The sequence below is a fragment of the Aquila chrysaetos genome, chromosome 2, assembly GCF_900496995.4.
Source record: "Aquila chrysaetos chrysaetos chromosome 2, bAquChr1.4, whole genome shotgun sequence".
In the NCBI taxonomy this organism is placed as follows: domain Eukaryota; kingdom Metazoa; phylum Chordata; class Aves; order Accipitriformes; family Accipitridae; genus Aquila; species Aquila chrysaetos.
In genome coordinates, this window is record NC_044005.1 from 29,529,116 (window position 1) to 29,547,823 (window position 18,708).

General features: G+C 41.1%; 1 protein-coding gene across 2 annotated transcripts; it reads right to left on the reverse strand.

The window, feature by feature from the left end:
• Nucleotides 1–450: 450 nt before the first annotated feature.
• On the reverse strand, nt 451–18,708 carry FAM177A1 (family with sequence similarity 177 member A1). 2 transcript variants are annotated; one of them, XM_029996302.2, is made up of 6 exons: nt 18,494–18,708; nt 18,102–18,146; nt 14,226–14,402; nt 5,388–5,454; nt 3,580–3,677; nt 451–2,741 (listed from the first exon to the last, which is right to left on the reverse strand). In XM_029996302.2, the coding sequence occupies exons 1-6, from the start codon at nt 18,602–18,604 to the stop codon at nt 2,529–2,531; spliced, it is 711 nt and encodes a 236-aa protein (XP_029852162.1). In that variant the 5' UTR covers nt 18,605–18,708; the 3' UTR covers nt 451–2,528. The 2 variants fall into 2 exon arrangements, with proteins under 2 accessions (XP_029852162.1, XP_029852153.1); XM_029996293.1 differs by lacking the exon at nt 18,102–18,146 and having other exon boundaries at nt 18,518–18,704.

An 18,708-nucleotide genomic window follows, 5' to 3' on the forward strand; every position in this document is an offset into this window, starting at 1 on the left:
ACTGCACTACCTTTAGGTCTAGCTAAAACTAAGCCAAACACCTGTATAAAGGCTTTCACCTACTTAACCTCCTGTGCAAGTATTTTAGGTAATTTAACTTAATTGTACAGCTGAGCTACAGCAGTAGTTAAAGCAGTGAAACTCTAATAAAGCTGTAGCAATGTTTCAACTTTCAGATAAAATTACAGTAGCTCCAGGCCAGAGGTGGTTGCAATCCTGCATTATTTATTAGTTTGAGGTAGTGCTGAACACACTGAGCTTGTTAACAAGTACTACATGAGACTGTAAGGAAGGGGTGGGAGTAGTATGACATTTTGAATTTCAGTGTTTGAATATTCCACCATGATGTGTGACTCGGTAAAGATGAAAACAGTGAACAGGCCCATGTGCCTGTGTGCAGGCATAAAGTTTCAAAGACCACACAGTTTTAAATGAAAAGCCATAGCCAACTTCCAGTTCAAAAATTATATTAAATATAAAATAACCAATTAATGCATTTACAGAAAAATTAAACTATTATGAAAGTAACCACTTTCATATAGTTTGCAAAAGGAAGGATTAAGTTAAGGCACAGTGAGTAATACAGTATTTCATACAAAGAAGTTTAAACCCAAGGCAGTGAGAGCATTTCTGATGCAACAGATAGTAGGGAGAGGGGGGAAAAAACAACACAACTGACATTAATTTCTTGACAGAAAAGCAAAGCATCTTTCAGCTGTGAAGGTTTTACTCTTGAGCTGTGAAGCTTTCTGTCTTTGACAGTATAAGAACTCCCAACAAGCTGTTCTTCTGTGTATTCCCCAGGTGTTGAACCAAGCTCTCCCATACAGATGTTCAGGGCTAAGGAATGATTTTACACAGCTGTCAGCACCCTGTCTTACAATTCAAAAAGAGGCAAAGAACAGAGTATCAAAACAGATGGAATAGAGCTGATGACTGAATCCTCCTCAGAAGATTTAGCATAGTTCTGGAATGCTAAGGACGGATGAGAGGAGAAGGAGTTTGTGCTCTACAGGACACTAGTTCAGGCAGAGGGTTGTCTGAAAAACATAACTGATCTCTGGAAACTCTAATAGCCAAGTTACTGGGCCTCTAATGTTACATCAGGCTCCTTAGTTGGTAGTGGGACCAAGGCCAGGGACATCTGATGATACCCAACAGAAAATTTCACTGAAGACTATTTTTTAAATTTTACTTAGAAATCTCAAGGACAGAAGTAATGTTTCACATGGTAACTAGTGCACATTCTCTGCTCCTTTATCTAGAACAATTCTCTATAGAAAGCAACTGGGGCACTAATATCTGATTGTCATAAAGTAAACCATTCACCTTTTACAAGCTACAAGTAGAATGACAGTCATTGCGGTAAAATAGCCTTAACTGGTATTTGAGGCTACTTAAAAGCTGTGGAGCTACCTGCATTTCACTTACTTAAGCAAAAATAAAAATTACTGTTGTTGCAATATTGCAGCAAAGTGTTTTGTTTATTTAAGAAAAAGGAAGAATCCTAAGTTTGGTTTTGTGATTTATAGTTATTTATGTATTCTGTGCTAAAGCAGGGGGAAACATCTGCAATGGCACATCCCGTACTGGTAATTTAACATTAAACAAATAGTCTGTTTAGGTTAATCAAGTACACTGACTCAGGTAATCTATGTCCAAAAAAGTTTTCGTAGTTCTAGATTGGTACCATAAACAGTGTCCAGTGCATTCAGTATAATTTAGCAAGACTCGAGTTTATTTCCCAGGACCATTCAGAGCATGTAAAGTATTCAAGCAGGTGGGTCTGTTAATTCTTGGACTAGTACTCTGAGAACATCTTACACTGTTGCTAGTTCTGTACTTTGCTACAGCACTGAATGGAGCAGCTGAGCACTATTAGCCTCCAAGAGTACTGGTGCTTGTTAATAAGTTAAGGGTGTTTACAGCCTCCTTTAAAGTTTTGTTGTTTTTTTTTTTAATAAAAAGTCAGTGGACCCTTAAATCTAATTAACATTAAATCTAACATTATCTCTTGTTTTAAACAACAGAAAAAAACAAACATGCATACAATAGTGACAATAAATAGGGGAAATCAGACGCTATTATAATGACTTGTGAGTTACAGGATATTGATTCCTATTAATCTATTCATAGAGAGCCAAGTTGCAAACAATGTGCAAATCAGAAATAGGCATTTAGAAGTAGGAAACAGCACTGCATCTGTAATCCACAGGTGGTGTTAGAGACACAGCAATTCAAAGAAAAGACATTTTTACTTGCTTTACACAGAAATTAGCTCACACATTCCATTTTAGACCAATGTTTGTAGTGCAATTTTCATTTTAACTGAAGTGCCAATTTGGCAGAATGCCTCAGCCTTTATTAGGCAGACAGACTGAACAGACAGTGCCTAGCTCTCTCCTGATCAATAAGAATTCTAGAAGTTGTATTTCACTGAACAAGTATAATCCTATTTTTCCTGCTTCTTATAGCCAGATTGTGACACCTGACACTTCCTGTTTCCTACATTATACAGAGCTTTACACTTAAGGAGGGACAGGAACTACATCTTGTTTATTTTCCCCAATGGACTGGCAATCTCCCTCATTTTCAAAGTTTACATTCACAAATGAAGTGCATGCTGTAGCTTCAGGCTGGTCTGTCTGGACAGGAGCTTCAGCTTGTGGCTTGTTCTGCTGTTCCCGATGCTGTCTTTCTGCTTCTTCTGACATTTTGTTTTCCTGTTCCTCCTCTTCCTCCTAAAAATAGATAATTCATAAGCTACTGTTTACCACTTACTTACATTCACTTTAAGGCTTTCTCCATAAGAGCATGGCCAGTACAAGGCAAGGACATTTGTTCCACTAGAAAATGGTCGCTAGTTGATCATAAGATGAGGTGTATTCCAGAATTCCCATTATGGAAAAAAAAAAAATAACTGCCAAAAGCAAAGGATTAAACTGTGTTAAATAAACACAGAAAAAACGTCACATGTCTAGATAAGCAGTTTTTAGTCAATAGCAACAGTGATAGGTCTACCTTCTCTACAGCTTTTTCAGCTCTTAATAATAAAGAGCTATCAAAAATAAAAAGTAAGTAGTAAAGCTTTAAATATGTTTTCCACCTCTTCCAAATGAAGATTATTGAGGGTTTTTTGCGTAAAGCACTGGCTACCTATCAGTCATTTCCAGTTATGGTTTATAACAAATGGTAACATCCCATTCAATTTACCCTTGACACTTTGTTGAACAAGTTTTAGAGTTGGAAAGTATATTCCAAGCAGCCGCCTCTTTACAGTGTCCAGTAACTGCTCCATCCAACTTTCTCACACTGTTGACTTGAAAGTACATTGTACAAGAGAAACAACTACAGCAGTGGTCAGGACCCTGCCAGTTCTAAGACTGATGAGCTAGTGAGAAAAGGCTGATGGATAAGCAAGCATTAATCATGCGTCAAATGAAAACTGAAGGCAAGCCGAAATAGAGGTTCTAAAACTTCATTTTAATGCTGGAATACAATTTTCTTTTTTTAAAATACCAAGGCAAGGAAGGCAAGTTAGGAGAAAAGAAGTGCAAGAACCCTATCTCACACACATACCTCTCTCTTCATTCTGTAATACTCATCAATGGCATATTGGTATTTTGGTGTGCTTATCCCCAGAACAGATGCAATCTTTTCCCCAAGGAAATCACACACTAAAAAATAGAGAGGTTTACATTAAGATTAGTATCTAGAAGAAAATTCTTAAGCACAGTTTTATTTTAAAAGGTATCATCATCTTTCCTGAACTGTTTTCCATAGTCCTTCTTCACTCAAAAGACAAAACCAAAATCTGCTAGACTAATCTACTTATATATAATTATTAGCTCAATATACTAATAATTGTTCTTAAAGAATGAACAAAAGGAAAGGAACATGGAAATCAATTAACATCTAGATGGTGGTACTGTGTGTTTGAATTCTACTAGTTTCAGCTTTGGATCCAGGTTTGTTTTGCTAGGGGATCAGTTAAAGGACAATCCTTTAACTGAACTTTAACTGAAAATTAAGGTTAGACAAAAATACATGGCTACCAGCTGCACTGGCACTTCAGTCTAATGGTACCAGCAAACTAGAGAGTTATTTATTGATATATGCATACTTCAAGTCAGGAGCAGTTTTAACCATGTTCTGTGTTGCATACTAATGGAATAATAAAATACTTAGGTTTCAGCTGTCTCAGTTTTCAAGCTGGAGGCTACATGCAGCACTGCTTTGTGAAAACAGGTGGTGCACAGTCACAAGTATGGAACAGGTGGGGTTGTGTCAGTCAGTCTCTTTGCCATGATGATGGCTACAGCACTGGTTATTGAGTAAAGGCAAGCAAGAAGTCAAAATATATTGCACTTCAAATTGCAAATCTGGCCTGAGGATGCAAATGAGTTAGTCATCTTCAGGGAAAACAAGTTAGAAGTTAGCAATTGCCTGCTTCAATGGATATTCACAATAACTAATTTTATAGATATCCTGCAATCCAGAGCTCTGTGCAAAAGACCAGTTCAAATTACAAATTAAGAGGCAAAACTGAAGTGGGAAGAAGGAAGTACTAATGTTCAAATTCATAAAAGATGTCTGAAAAAAGGAAAGCACTATCTACCTTTTGTGTATGAAGAACAGATATGACAAGGAATAGAATTACAATGTACATTAAAGTGTTTCTAAAAATAAGGATAGGTTAATTAATAGAATAGACTACCAATAGTTTTAAAAAATACTCCAAATTAGATGTACAATGACAGAAACTCCACAATATTTGTCAAAAAAAACCCATTAAAGATACTTTCCACCTTGGGAAGAACACAGACTAGGACAAGCATTTTTAAAACTTTGCAAAATTTTATGAGGTCCACAGGTCAAATAAACTTCTATGCAGTGAGTTTAAGACTCTTGACAATAGTCTTATTTTTGTTTATTTTGTAACTTCAGAAGTCTGTTGTAAAGCACACGACTAGGTGTGTTCTTGGGATAATTTCTAGTTGTCTTCTTCATAAAAACTGTCAGTTTAGTTACTCCAAGCAGCATTCTTTTGAGATAACATCACACAAAACAGTTCCATACAAAACCTTATAGAAAGCTGATATACTCCCTTGCCAACACCACCCTATCTCCATATGGAGAAAAAGGGAAAAAAAAAAGAGTGTTCAGCAAAAGGGTATTTTCTGTTTGTTCTTCCATTCAAGAGTTGCTGATTGAAAGTAAAAAAAAAGAGTGCCTAAGGCAAGAGAGTACATCTCCACAGATTAAAATACAGGTTCATTCATACTTTTGAAAAAATGGCCAGTAGCTTACAAAGATGATTTACAGTCTGTCACAGTGACTTTCAATATTGCATTACTGTTTTACCCAAGAATTAAATAAAGCAATACCTGATAAGGTTGATGTGGCAACTCGCAGCATGTGAAACCACAAGTAGGGCCCCCATGTGAGCGTTGTCTGTAAGAACAAGAGCAGTATGAATACGTATAGCTGTATGTTCATGGCACATAGTAATACATGCAAAAGCTCAAACAGACTGAGAAGAAAGATCTGCAATGTTTCCTGTTTGCCAGCCACCACTGTATTTTTGCTTTAAAGTAAGTCTAGACCAGACATACATGAAGCAAGTTATCACCGTAAGATAGAAATATAACCATGGTTTACATCTGGGAACATTTGTTTCACTGGTTTTTGCTTCCCACTCCCAGACTTGGGAAATGACAAGCATCCAACTCAATCCCAAGGTAACTCCTGTAACTAGAAAGACCTTTCCATAATGTTCTGAATTCCATCAGGCCGACAAGAGAAGTGGGTTAACCAAGTAGTCCTTCTACGGTACTATCGTACCATAGTATGATAATGAGAGAACTGCAAAAGAATGTTTAAAACCAAACCAAACCTTCAAAGTGGTCCCTGAGCAAGAGGCTGCTTCCAAGTATTTACAAGCAGATATGAATTATCATTTGGAATTGCACCTGAACAAAACCAGGAACCACAAAGGACGGAGAAAATTACTGCAGCCCTCTGAGGGAGTGATGGACTGGGCTGATAAGTAAAGGGCCTGGGGTGATGTCAACAACAAGGAACACAAAATGAACAAAACAGGGCTCAAGTGGGGTCACCTCAAGCATTTGCGTGTAAGTGAGAAAGTCTCTCCGAAGTGCCTGCACGCTAAGGCAGGCAGCATGCGACGTCAACACAAGGAATTAGAGATCTGTGTGCAGCTGCAGGCGTAAGATCTTGTTGGGATCCCAGAGATGCACTGGGCGGCTTGCATGACTGGAGTGCTGCAACGGAGGGATGCGGACTCTCTAGGAAGGACAAGCCAGGAAGACAAGGAGGGGGGGTTGCCCTTTGCACGACTATGGTGTATTCACCACCACAGAGGAAGTACTGCAGCCTCCACACAATCTGAGATACTTACACATAGGAACTTAAAATTTAGAAATTAATGGGCATACATAGGCTATCCTCTTCAATAAGGAAAGAGGCTGTATCTTTTAAACAAACAAACAAACAACAAGCCATGTAATAAAAAGGAGAAGGGGAAAAGCAGATTCCAATCTAACGGGGAAAAAGTTGTAGGCTTTCACTTTTGTGAAAAGGCAAACTCAAATTTCATAGTGAACTAAAACGTGTTCACAGTTAACAGTCTGCTGTATTCAGGCAAGCTCTTTGTTATGTATTTCCCCCCAGTAAAGATCTCTGTAGAGGTACCTTCCTTGTGGAAAGTAGCAATTAAAAGTGTCAGTTTTTATTACATGAAATCCATTAGCTCCACTCAGTTACGTATGTATTTACAACTTGTTGCTAAAAACTGTTTGATAGTAACCATTTTCTGTGATCTTATTTATTGAGTATCTGTACAGGACAACCAATATTATTGTAAATAATACAGCTAAGAGACTAGTCAGTATGGCCTCAGTATGCACATACACAAGCTACTAGACTTGAGTGCCTTCGAAGCACAGTGTGACAGATGCACTCAACCCCCCCCTTAACCAAACTAGCAGTAGTTTGGTACAAGCTCCAAAGGAGGTAAAGGCCTGAGCCGTAGCCAAGCCAAGAACTCCTCCAGGAAACCCACAAAGCATCAGAGCGACACAGTAAGAACAAAGAAAGTTGTGGGTACAAGGAGTCTCGTGCATACCTCTCCCATTGTATGCAATTTGACTACGAGCCTACCACTTTATCCCATAAATATAACAGCCTAAGTGAGCCTTCTTTGAGCTCTCCCTGCTAGGCAGCATGGCTGCATGGCGGCGACCTCCAGCAATGAGATCTTTTACCAGTGACAGATCATTGCATGAGCCCAGTTTGAGTTCTCCCTGCATGGCAACTGGACTGCACGCCAGGCAACTCTCCCCTTGAGCAGGGATGCCTCTCAGTGTTAAGAGATATTAGTCGTTTAGCTTAAATAAGTAAGTTTTAAATAGAATGAATCACTTAAAGTTATAATGTTGTGTGATTCAGTATGCTGTTTGCTTAGCTTTACTTACTTATCATGAATAGCTAGATTTGCTGAAGTCTTCAGCCGCAAGCTGTAAACCTGCACTTAGATTTACCAAACATGTACCTACTTAGTCAAAACAGGGGCCTCCAGAGCCAGCATAAATCAGGAGATAAGGAGGCTTCAAGGCTACAACTGTCAACAGCCCCTGCAACTCAACAAGATAACGAACAGCCTGTCTGGAGCCAGTGAAGGAATCCAGTAAGGGGTCAGAAGATCTCAGACCAGAATCACTACTGGACCAGAGGGCGTGCGGAAGGCGTGCCTGCGGAAGGTGTGCGAAGAGAGCGTGAAGAGCGCGTGAGGGGTGGGTGAATAGTCTGTAAGGGTATAATTGCCCAGGGATTTCTTTGTTCAGGTCGGTCCCTCCCCAGAGGCACCCTGCTGGAGCTTACCCTGCTGCTGTACCGCTCTATTAAATTATTTATCTTATAAGATTCGATGCCTGAGAGTGTTTCAGGAAACCGAGGGCTTGAACCTCAGAGCGAACTAACACTGGACACCTGGATGGATCAGTAAGTGATCAATAGCATGCTAAACTTTGAAATCCTAACTGATATAAAGGATTGATTGTGCACATATAATTCCCTTAGCCATAAACCACTGACCAGGTCTGGGACTAAGATTGGATCCAGCCGCACCTAGACTCCTCTCTGAGAAGGAGTTTAGAAAGCAAGGGGGTCCTTTCTGAACTTCATGACTCAATGGGAGGTTTTTCTTACCCTTGGAATCTCTTAGATACAAACCGTTCACCAGGTCTGAGACTAAGTTTGGATCTAGCCGCACCTAAGTTCCATCAGGAGTTTAGAAAGCAAAGGGGTCCATTCTGAACCTCATGACTCAACGGGAGAGTGTCCCTTACCTTTTTGCATCTCCAATCTCTGTGCAAATCATTCTAAATTGATTCTAACTCAATTTTCCTTTGTACATTTCTCCCATGTAGTAAGTAGTAAGAGTGAACCTTGCCATCAAACTCTGTTAAGTTGCACTTTTACAGATGCTTTAAGGATCCTAAATCACTCCTCTGCGACACATAGCCTCTAAAAATCAGTGCAGCAAGAAATCGTCTGTCAAGCCAGAAACTCAAGTTGAGCAGGCTGAAAAAAGCCAGATGCTATATATTTTTGGCAGTGGGTATGGAAAACGTCCTGCCAAGGTAAAAGTGTAAGCAAAACCAGCTGCTATCCTGCTTGCACAAAAGCACCTCTAGCTTGTTGATTATGTGCTCAGTTGGCAGACAGGCTAACGACAATCATTTTGGAGTTTGTTCAGCTGAAGAAGTCAAGAAAAGCGCTGGAAAAGCTTGTTGCCACAGGTGCAAATAATGGCATTGACAAAGCTCTGTACAATCCTTCATAATGAGGTTACAAGGTTAAAAAGCATTCACACAGTGCACAGGACAAACAGGGGCCTGCTGTGTAGCTGTAAGCAAGAAGCTACAAAAGGCCCCTTAACATTTAAGAGTGAAAAGACAAGCTGAACTGCAATGTGACAGAAGTAACTCAGACACGGAATATTCTAACATGTTTGTGGTAACACAAAGGTAGGGAAGATCTGAGGCTCAGCAGACACAGAGGTTCTGTCTATTTCTACTGTTCCCCCACAACAATTAAAAACCAATTTGGTATGTTAGGAGCACTTCTATGTTCAGCTTCATGGAAACCTCTGCTTTCTGACAAAGCCCAACTGGACACTTCTTCACCCTTGCCAAGCAAGGCTTTGCCAGTCCGCTCAATTTAAAAAAAGGAGCATTCTTTCAAGCATCTCAAAAGGCAAAATAAAACCATGAGAGAAGCTACTTCACACAAATTCAACAGGAGAAAGGAGATGGCTTGGAGAGTAAACCACCAAGAACAACCAGGAACAAGGGAACACATCCAAGGAATAATCCTCCTTTCCTCCCGCCCCCCACCCTTACCTTACTTCCTCAGGCTAAGTTTGGGTGGTTTCCCAGAGCACCTCGGGGATCGAAGCAGGAATGGCGAACATGAGGTGAGAAGAGGTACTGGAGAAAACCAGAACCGTTTGGGTGATATGAACAGGGCTGTTAGGCAACAGCTCAGTACAAACTAATCCTACTCCGTGAAGTAGCTTTAATACATTGAGCAATACTGGAAAACGGTACCCAAGTCAGGTCCTACTGAAGTTCAGCAAGAACCACATATCCAGATACTGTATGTCAAGCTCCTTTGGCCAGAGAAGCCTTATGTTCAGTTTTTAATCAATGCAAGGACACAGTAATACTGTATTTCTTGACTGGAAACAAGGGACAGCACTATGAAACACATGACACTGGTTTATTATAAGGGGACAGTATTTCTCCTGCCATCAGTCTCTTTAGTATATGTTTCTACAATGCTTAATTATACTATTCAGCTATCCTTTTGTTGTTTAAAATGGAAAACACAATGATTATGACAACTAGTTTTTAAATTACAAAAATTCTTAATGTACAATTTTAATCCAAGTGCTGCATTTTAAGTAGGACTGAACATAATGGATTCAACCATTAATAAACCCAAGAGGGCTCTGGTTCAACAACAGAACATGATTTTGGCTCCTAGTATGGGGCTGCCAAAGGGAGCACACACGCGCTCCCTTGAACTTCTGAGTGCACCACGTTCGTAAACAATCCACATCTATATTTATTTTTGCCAGATTTCAGTCCCTAATAACACTTGGAACTTTCCAAAGAATGTAGAGTTTCTTTTTTGCCAGAGAAAATGGCAAAATGAGGAAAAGAATAATCTTCTGATTTAAGAAAAAACAAATCCTGTATTTAAGAATTAATATATACCACCAAATAGATACTCTTCAATTGTTTACTGTGCAAAGATGCATTTTAAATTAGTTTAATTATTGAATGGTCATTGCTATAAAAGGTCCTTCAGTGTATGCACCATGTAAAACTGTGGCATCTAAGACAAGCCAGTGAAAACAAGATCAGAAACACACATGCCATCCTCCATCAAAAAACTTCTACCGTATTATGAGTACCTATTACTTGGTCAGTGACTATTTTTCTCCCTCATCCCCAAATTCTTAAAAGAAAATTAGAGTTCGACAGTCCTTAAGTGAGGACTTTTTGCTATTTGAAGTTAAGCTCCTCTTAACTACAGGGTATCAAGATAATCTGCCTGCAAGAATGTGTTTCAATCTTTCTAAGCGCTGAAGGTTAATAAAATTAAATCTCTTCTGGAGTTTTGTTGCAGAGATGTTCTCAGGATGAATTTTAAGGTTATCACCAACAGTTATATTGCTTACAGTTGCTCTGCAAAGACACTCCACCTTCTGCCTACTTAGGTAATAAGTGAATGCAACAAAGAGCTTATAGCAAGTCGCCCTCCAGGGATAAACAGAAAGATTATCTTCTAGAACAGGTTAGAGAAATTTAGTTACTACAAAATAAAGTTTTGGTGGACAGAAGCAAAAGGAGATTTACATATAAAGTGTAAGCATCTAAATTTTAGGGCAGAATAGAAGACTCAGTTAAAATTAAAGCATTTATATTATTAAAGCTTTTAAATTTTAATTTGAGAACAGTCAGATAATACTGAATGCTATTATCTAAAAAATCCAGGGAAAAATTTATTAAGCATACCCTGTGTTCTGGATTCAACTCATTCTTAAAAAAAACACAAACCAAACCACAACAGAATGGACACTCCAGTCCAAGAATGTTAATGAACTGAGGGCTGACCTATAGAAGTATCAGAATCGTTCTTCCAAAGCAAAATTTAAGACCCAGTTCTTTCTGAGAATTTGTTTTGTTATAAGTGGCAGCAGTCATATCACACTGAATGCTTTGGTTATCATATTACCAGGAGATATACACATGTTACTTTGCTTAGTAAGAAAGACATTGTCATTGTCTGCTTATCTGTAAAACACAATTAAACCAAGGTACTGACTGAAGACGCTTCTTTACAACACGGCAAAATATTTGTTTCCCTTAAATTCATTCAGAAGCTGCCAGGATGCCAATACCAGCTGAGCTTTGAAATTTCATGATGCAAAGTTTCTATTCAAAATATTAAATGTGCTTTTCCTAAAAATAAATTGGACCAGAAACAGCTATTACTTGCAACATACTTTTTTGTATCCCAACCGAGATAACAAGTTTTAGACATGCTGGTCTCAGCAAACCGACTATTTAATTGCTTTTATAGAAATCCTACAATAAAAACATTTTTAAGACAGCTGTTGGCTAAAACATCAAAGCTCAGCTTGGACTAACATTTCTTCAATTGACTGGCTCAGCTGGGAGACACGAAGCATGCAGCAGATAAGGTAAACTTCACTTAATGGCAACCCTTGGTCTAATCAAGTTTATTCTGTCAAGGTAAAAAGCAATACATAATAAGGCATACTGTGCTCCACAATAAACTATTCTGGTTTGGGGGGTCCTTTTATTAAAAAGTGTAATAAAAATTAAGGATTTCATAAAACATAAAAGGAGAATAAAGCAATCTTAACTGTGCCATACAATATACTTTTTGGTATTCAGAAAAATAATCCATATTAGGAAAGCAGGAGAACAATCACAAAGCATTCCCAGCTGTTGTGCACGTTTGAGGGCTCTTTAGTTAAGTGTCCATTTGTACAGCAGTGTGCATGTCTCTGGCCTCACAACACCGTACATCAAGGCTCGTGAGCCTTCCATCGCTGCACCACAGTGGGACTCTTCTACTGAGAGGAAATGGCACAAAAAATTATACAGATCTGGTCCCCTGCTAATTACAGTTGGGGAAAAAATCTCTTACACATCCATGGATATCTGACATGACCTGCATAGTGGGGAACAGATCTGACTCTGAAGATACCTGAACATTACCATAATATTTAGTAAGTCTCACAGTTCTTGCATTTCTTTGAGTAGATCCTTAGGAGGAAAAAAAAAAACCCAACACCCAGCAAGGCAGCTTAACATCTACTCATTGTTTGTGAGTGTAATACATTTATTTTCAATCTATAAACTTCAGGTGTATTTTATACTGATCATATCCTACCTGCTCTTAGGCTGATGTTACTTTTTGTTGTATACAAGAACTGCCTAGCAAGAAAGAGATAGCAGTACCATCAATCTGTCCAAGATGAAATGCAACAGCTTCACCTGTGAATTGCTAGGAACCCCAATCCCGGCTGAATTCCCATAGTCTTGCTGCAGCTCAGTCCTCAAACCACTTTTTTTCTTCTTCAAGATAAATTCATTTTACAGAGGGGAAAAAAAGAACTGATTGACAGTCCTTCCCAAAGCAAACCCCTTACAGTTCAGCACTTCTTCAGAAGAGAATGAGCAGAAAGTCAAACCTTCACTGCAGTTCCTTCAACAAAGCCACGCTCTCCCAGGATGCATATGCATATAAATAAATACAGGGCCTACTACTGTACAGTAAATAGAGACCTTCAACCACCACATTTCTTAATTACGGATTCCCAAACGATGGTGCAGAAGTCATTTCAACAGCAATGTCAAGTAGAAAACAGGGCACCGGTATCCGTGCATGCAAAGACTCTTATCTGAAGCAGGGGAACAAGCAGCTCTACGCCAGCATCCGCCTCCGGCGTGCAACCAGGCAGGACCAGCTGCTGCACAAAGCAAAGACCGCCGGCTGCCTGACCGCACTCCAGCCCATCAGGAGGGAGCCAGCCGGTTTCAGAGCCTCCACCTCCAGCTCAGGACAGGCAACCAAGCCCAGAGGGGGCCAGGAAGGGAGCCCCACTGGCAGGCAGGGCACAGGACTGCAGACCCAATTTACTGGGGTAAGAATGCTTGTAGGAGGGTAGAGGAAAGAGGTGGCTGGGACACCAGTTCGTGGGGGTGTCGCAAAAGAAACACGAGACTGGGGATGTGGAGAGATGAAGGGATGGATGTGGATCTCCTCTGGGACTGACTGCCAGGGGGCAGGGAGCTGCTGCCGCCAGTGCTGGCACACACAGCTGTGAGCTTTGCAAATACACTATCTCTACAAAACAGATTGTCAGACACACCAACAGAGTAAAACAGACGATGTATTTCATTTTACGCCTAAGTATAGATCCAGAATCATTGACAAAAAGGAAAATGCATTTTAGCAGCTACAGTACACTCTACAGGAGACAGCTTTAATTGTTGAAACTCCGCCTGAATTTGGACCAGTAAATGGAGACTCCATTCACAGGTCAAGCAACATCTTAACGGATTGCTTACAACACAGAGGAACTTTACATACACATACTAGGCAGGTCCTTTAAAACCTGTTTTTTATATATCATGAAGTACACCAGTTTTCCTTTCCTTCTGCAAGTCATCTGATACTTTCTCTTCTATACTCTTTTAATTATATCAAATTGCTAGTATGGTAACACTAAATTACAGGTTCAACTCTCTGCTGTCACCAAACATAAGGAAACAAATGCTTTCCCTGCACATTTTTTTAAACAACAGCACAAATCAAGGAGACAGAAAGCAAATATTATTAGAGGAGGAAATGCTGGAGAGGACAGACTAGAGCCGTGAAGAAATTAAATCCATTTCTAATTAACAGGGCTACTTTAGTGGAGGACTCCAGGACAAAACTTACCAGGAGTACTTCTCACAGATTCCTCAGTCCCTAGAGCCAATTAAATTAAGGGAATCTTTAATACTAAATACTAAACCAGATTTGTGACACAAAAATTAATGTATAAAATGTGGGCAGTAACCCAGAAGTAGCAATTAATCACGTAAAATACCTACAGGATCTACAGGCGGCAACAGGTCTTTTTTCTCTTGTTCATCTTCTTCTTCATCTGTGCTATATTCTTCCATTGTTTCTCCACTTGCAAAATGAATAACCCTCCTTGGAATTTTCTTCTTCTTTCCTATGACACCCAACTCCACATTCTCAAAGCCTCTATCTCCATTTGCAAGTTGCTATAAAGAAGAAGAAAAAATCATTATCTCAAGTACATGCTTCTGGAACTGGAAAAGTTCCCCCTTAAAAAACTTCATGTAATATTTAAAATAGATTGATTAGCATATACAATGGACATTTGCAAGAGCTTGGCTGTAGGTAAAAGATAAGACTGAAACATTGTTTGCAGATACATAAAAACTGATCTCTTCACTAAAAATAACAAAAAGGTAAGTGCCTTCACTTCAGCATGGACAGGTGGTATTAAAAACATCTATTCTGAAAGAGCACTGTGTTATTTAGGAGTTTCTTAGCAGGACGCTTTTATTTAAATAATTTGATGAGCACATAAGTGTTAATATTTAAAAGTATCATTGGTTTTGATGAATATCTGGTGAAATTAATCAAGTAGTCCATAGGCTGTAGCCATCTCTTTGCAAGCTTAGACAGACACCTCTAGCACAACAGAGAACTGAATGAAGGATAACTAAGCAGCCAAGCTCAACCTTTAAAAAGATGCATCAAGCAATCTGCCTCTGTGGGCTTTCATCAGCAATCGCGATCAGTACAAGGGACCATGCTAAAAGAACAACACTTAGTTTTGTGGCTAAGGACATATAAAAAGAGAAGTACAATGTCTGTTTTTGTTCTTCCAGCTGCTGAATACTACAATGCAGTCTTTGGGTCACAAGTGTTAAAAAAATATACTTCTAGTTCAAAGGCCAATCAATAATTCTTTAGCCTAATAACTCCTGCAGGCAAAGAATTTTAGTATGGTTTTGTATCGTATCTATCAAAACAAAGCCTTCACCTTGGTAGAGCTTTTAGATACTACTGCATCAAATGCATAAAGCTGTTTTGAAAACATTTCTGTCATACAGAGAAGGACACAGAAGTCAGGAAATGTCAGCCACATGCTTTTAATGTACCACAAAGGTTTTTAAAAATGCATGAGCTCATGTAACTTAAAACGGTATCATAAGGAATGAGATATGTGTACGTGTACACAGAATTCGGGTTGCACAGAATAGGTACGTTCCAATTTTCGACTTCTTGTCTATGCAACCTTAACTGTCTCCACAGAGACAATTCAAGATTATTTTTATAAATACACATTTTATCACGCAGTTGTAAGACAACCCATAATCACTGCAAGTACAGCATCACTGTTTCTGTCTCTTATACTAGGTTATGTAAATTAGCTTTACAGTGCAAACAGGCTCGGTTAGCTGGGAAAGCCAGTGGGCATGGTAGAGAGGAGCAGGAGGGGGCTGTGGGGAGCAGAACGGCTTCCTTCGTTCCAGGCACAGATTTTTCTCATGCCCACAGAGAAGAGGGAGGGAAAGTAAAGATCACATGCCGAGGTCTACAGCGTGGAGAGGCAGCGCACACATTGATCGTCTCTCCCAGCCCTCGAACCACCGCTTCTCAAAACTGCAAGTCATTTCAGCTTCCCCTAGCATTTCTTTAGCCACCATAGCACATTTCGGACATTTTCCTGGAGAGGCAGAGCAGAACCAAGTGGCAAGTCTTCAATGGCGTAATTCAGCTGAAACGGCATTACATTTTCATGCAGAAAGACAAAACTGACTATCCGGGGCCCAGCGCACTCTCTCTGCTGTGTTTCAGCCTTTGGAACAGAGCAGGAGCAGAACAGCAAAGCTAGAAAAATACGAATGCTGAAAACAGTAAAACAACCTAAGCACGGGCAGCGCTCCTTGCTGCTGCTGTAAAAGCGGGCACCACTTACTGCGACTCAGTTCTGTATTTTTGGGAACTAAGAGCACCACAGAATCAGCCTTTTATGAACATTTCACACTCCTTTATTGGCATCATACAATGATGCCATTTTTCATGTTTAGTCACAGTGCTGAAGAGCACTATTTCTTGCAACACAGCATCACAAATATTACTGTGATTAATAACAGCAAGCAACATAAGCCTCTCCTTAGAGCTCCTGTAAAGGCACAGTCTCTTCATCTGATTTTGGCTCATTTAACTCAAATGCTTCAAATATTTTAAGTTAGAAGAAAATTGCAGTTAATATTTGAAGTTTAAAAAGCAGGCTTCAATTCCCTTCACACCCATCCCACACTCCACTTACACTACCTACAGTAAGGAGCTCTGCGTAGCTGGTACTGGTACAAAGTTTCAGACAAATGCAGTAGTTCAAGACAGTAAGGATTCATCAAGGAACAATGAATCTGGTTCCCTTAGTAATCTGGTTCAGAGTCCTAAATTACTAAATAAAATAATGTGTAGCAGCTGTTGCTGTGGTTACTACCTAGTCAACAAACCTGGATGTGGGTTTTAGTCATCACTGTAGCATTTGTCCTTTTGATTTTTACATGCACAACATCAATAAAAGCCAACTCTCCCAGTTGCAAGCAGAAAGTTCAGCATCAGTAAATTTTATTTATCTTTCCAAAACTGTGACAATGCAGATCTATTCTAGAATTGTCAGCTAGACTCACTTTACAGCTCAGATGTTACAGTATCTCCAGTTTGAGGCTTTACACTTTTGATCTTCCCTTACAAATTTGATCCTTCTTTTCCAATTCAAGAAGCTGTCACAAAGATCATTCTTCTAGGCCACTGCTTTGGTCAGACTGCAACCTCATTTTCTCCCACAGAGTCGTCCCTCTCCAACACACTATATGGGTCTTTCAAGACTCAGCATTTGTCTTAACCTCATGCCATAAATGTATTCACTTTGGCTTCTATTCCAGCAACTATTAGACACAAAGGCCAGTCACCCTTGTGCTTTTGCCATCCTAGCTAACACCCTGAAGGTACTCTGTCAACACTTTTTCTTTTAGATACCCTGTTGGAATTTTTGCCGGCTTTATGGCACCCATATAAACCTTGCCTGTCAGGAAGCCAGTATCCGAAACTGCTGCTCCTTGTTTACCCTCTTTACACCCACACTCTTATCTCACCCTTTGGCCAGAAACAGAGCAAGCAGGACACAGTTTGACAGTGTTGGTAGAACACCCAGCATTTCAGTCCACAACCAAAATGCCAAAATAAATAAACTACAACGAAAGATGAGGTGTGCCTGGACACCTGCAGGTGAGTTAGGAGAGCTCACACAACTAATATTAGGTGATGCAATAACGTAAAGTTTCATCAAGGACAGGAAGAAGAAAAGCAGAAAGTAATAGGAAGGGCAGACTATTCACGTTGTCATCTTCTAACCTGTCAGGCTCAGGTATCGTGACAACAGGACCCAAAACGCCAAAGTCTGTGATGTCCACTCTCCCTTGGAAAGAGGAGTAATTCAATTTGCACAGATCTATCTACTGACCTGACAGTGCTAGTTAATAGAAGGCTGGCAATAGTTAACGAGAAATATTTCTACCCACGCTATCTTGCCTGCCTTACTGCTTTCATTTGTGTTAGTTTTTTCGGCTAGGGTTTTTTGGGGGGTTTAGTTGGGGGTTTTTTGCATATTGCTTGACTTCCCGCCCTTGTGTTTCAACTGAAATTAAACAGCATGAGTCTTTCTGAAACAGAAGACAACAAAATAACAGAGTCAGCGGGCGACGCTAAGGAAAGGGACCCTCGAATAAGAAGCCTCAGAGAGGCACCACAATCGGTGATGGGGCAGCGCATGGAACAGCCAGCGCGAAGCCGAGGCCACTGCGAGGGACGGCTGTAGAAGGAGCGGGAGAGCTCGCCAGGTTGCCGTTTAATTAAGAGCTGGTGTCCCTGCTCACCTGCGAGGCCTTCCCGAACTTGGCAGCGCGGCGGGAAGCGGAGACCTGTCGCCATTCAATATTTACCAGGCTCCTTTGTAAGAGGCATTACCCGCCGGTGGACAGGAGGCACCCGAGACGCGCGTGCCCGCCGCGCTGACTGTAATTACAGAGCGCTGGAGGGAAGGGCGGGCGGGCGGACCGACCGAACTTGACGCGGCCAGCGACGCAGCGCGCACCGCGGAGAACCGGTCCCCCGCTACAGCGCAGCGGCGGATCGGCCCCGGCCGGGCCCCGGCAGCCGCCGCCCGCCCCACCGCGGCCCGAGGCGCCTCGCCCTCCTCCGGAAGCGGTCTCCTCCCGGGCACCCGCGGCGGGGCGGCCCGGCCGGCCGGGGCCGGCGGAGAGGCCGCTCCGCCGGCCCCGGTCCCGCTCACCTGCTCGGGCTCCATGGCGCAGGCGGCAGCCGCGGGGCCGGCGGCGGGCGCGCAGTAGAGGGTGATGGCGGACAGCCCCTGCTCCATCCTCCCGCCCGCCGCGGCGCCGGGGGAGGGCGGCAGCGGGCCCGCCGCGGCCCAGGGAGCCGAGCAGCCGGGCGGCACCGCCCGTCACGCCGCCCGCCGGGGCG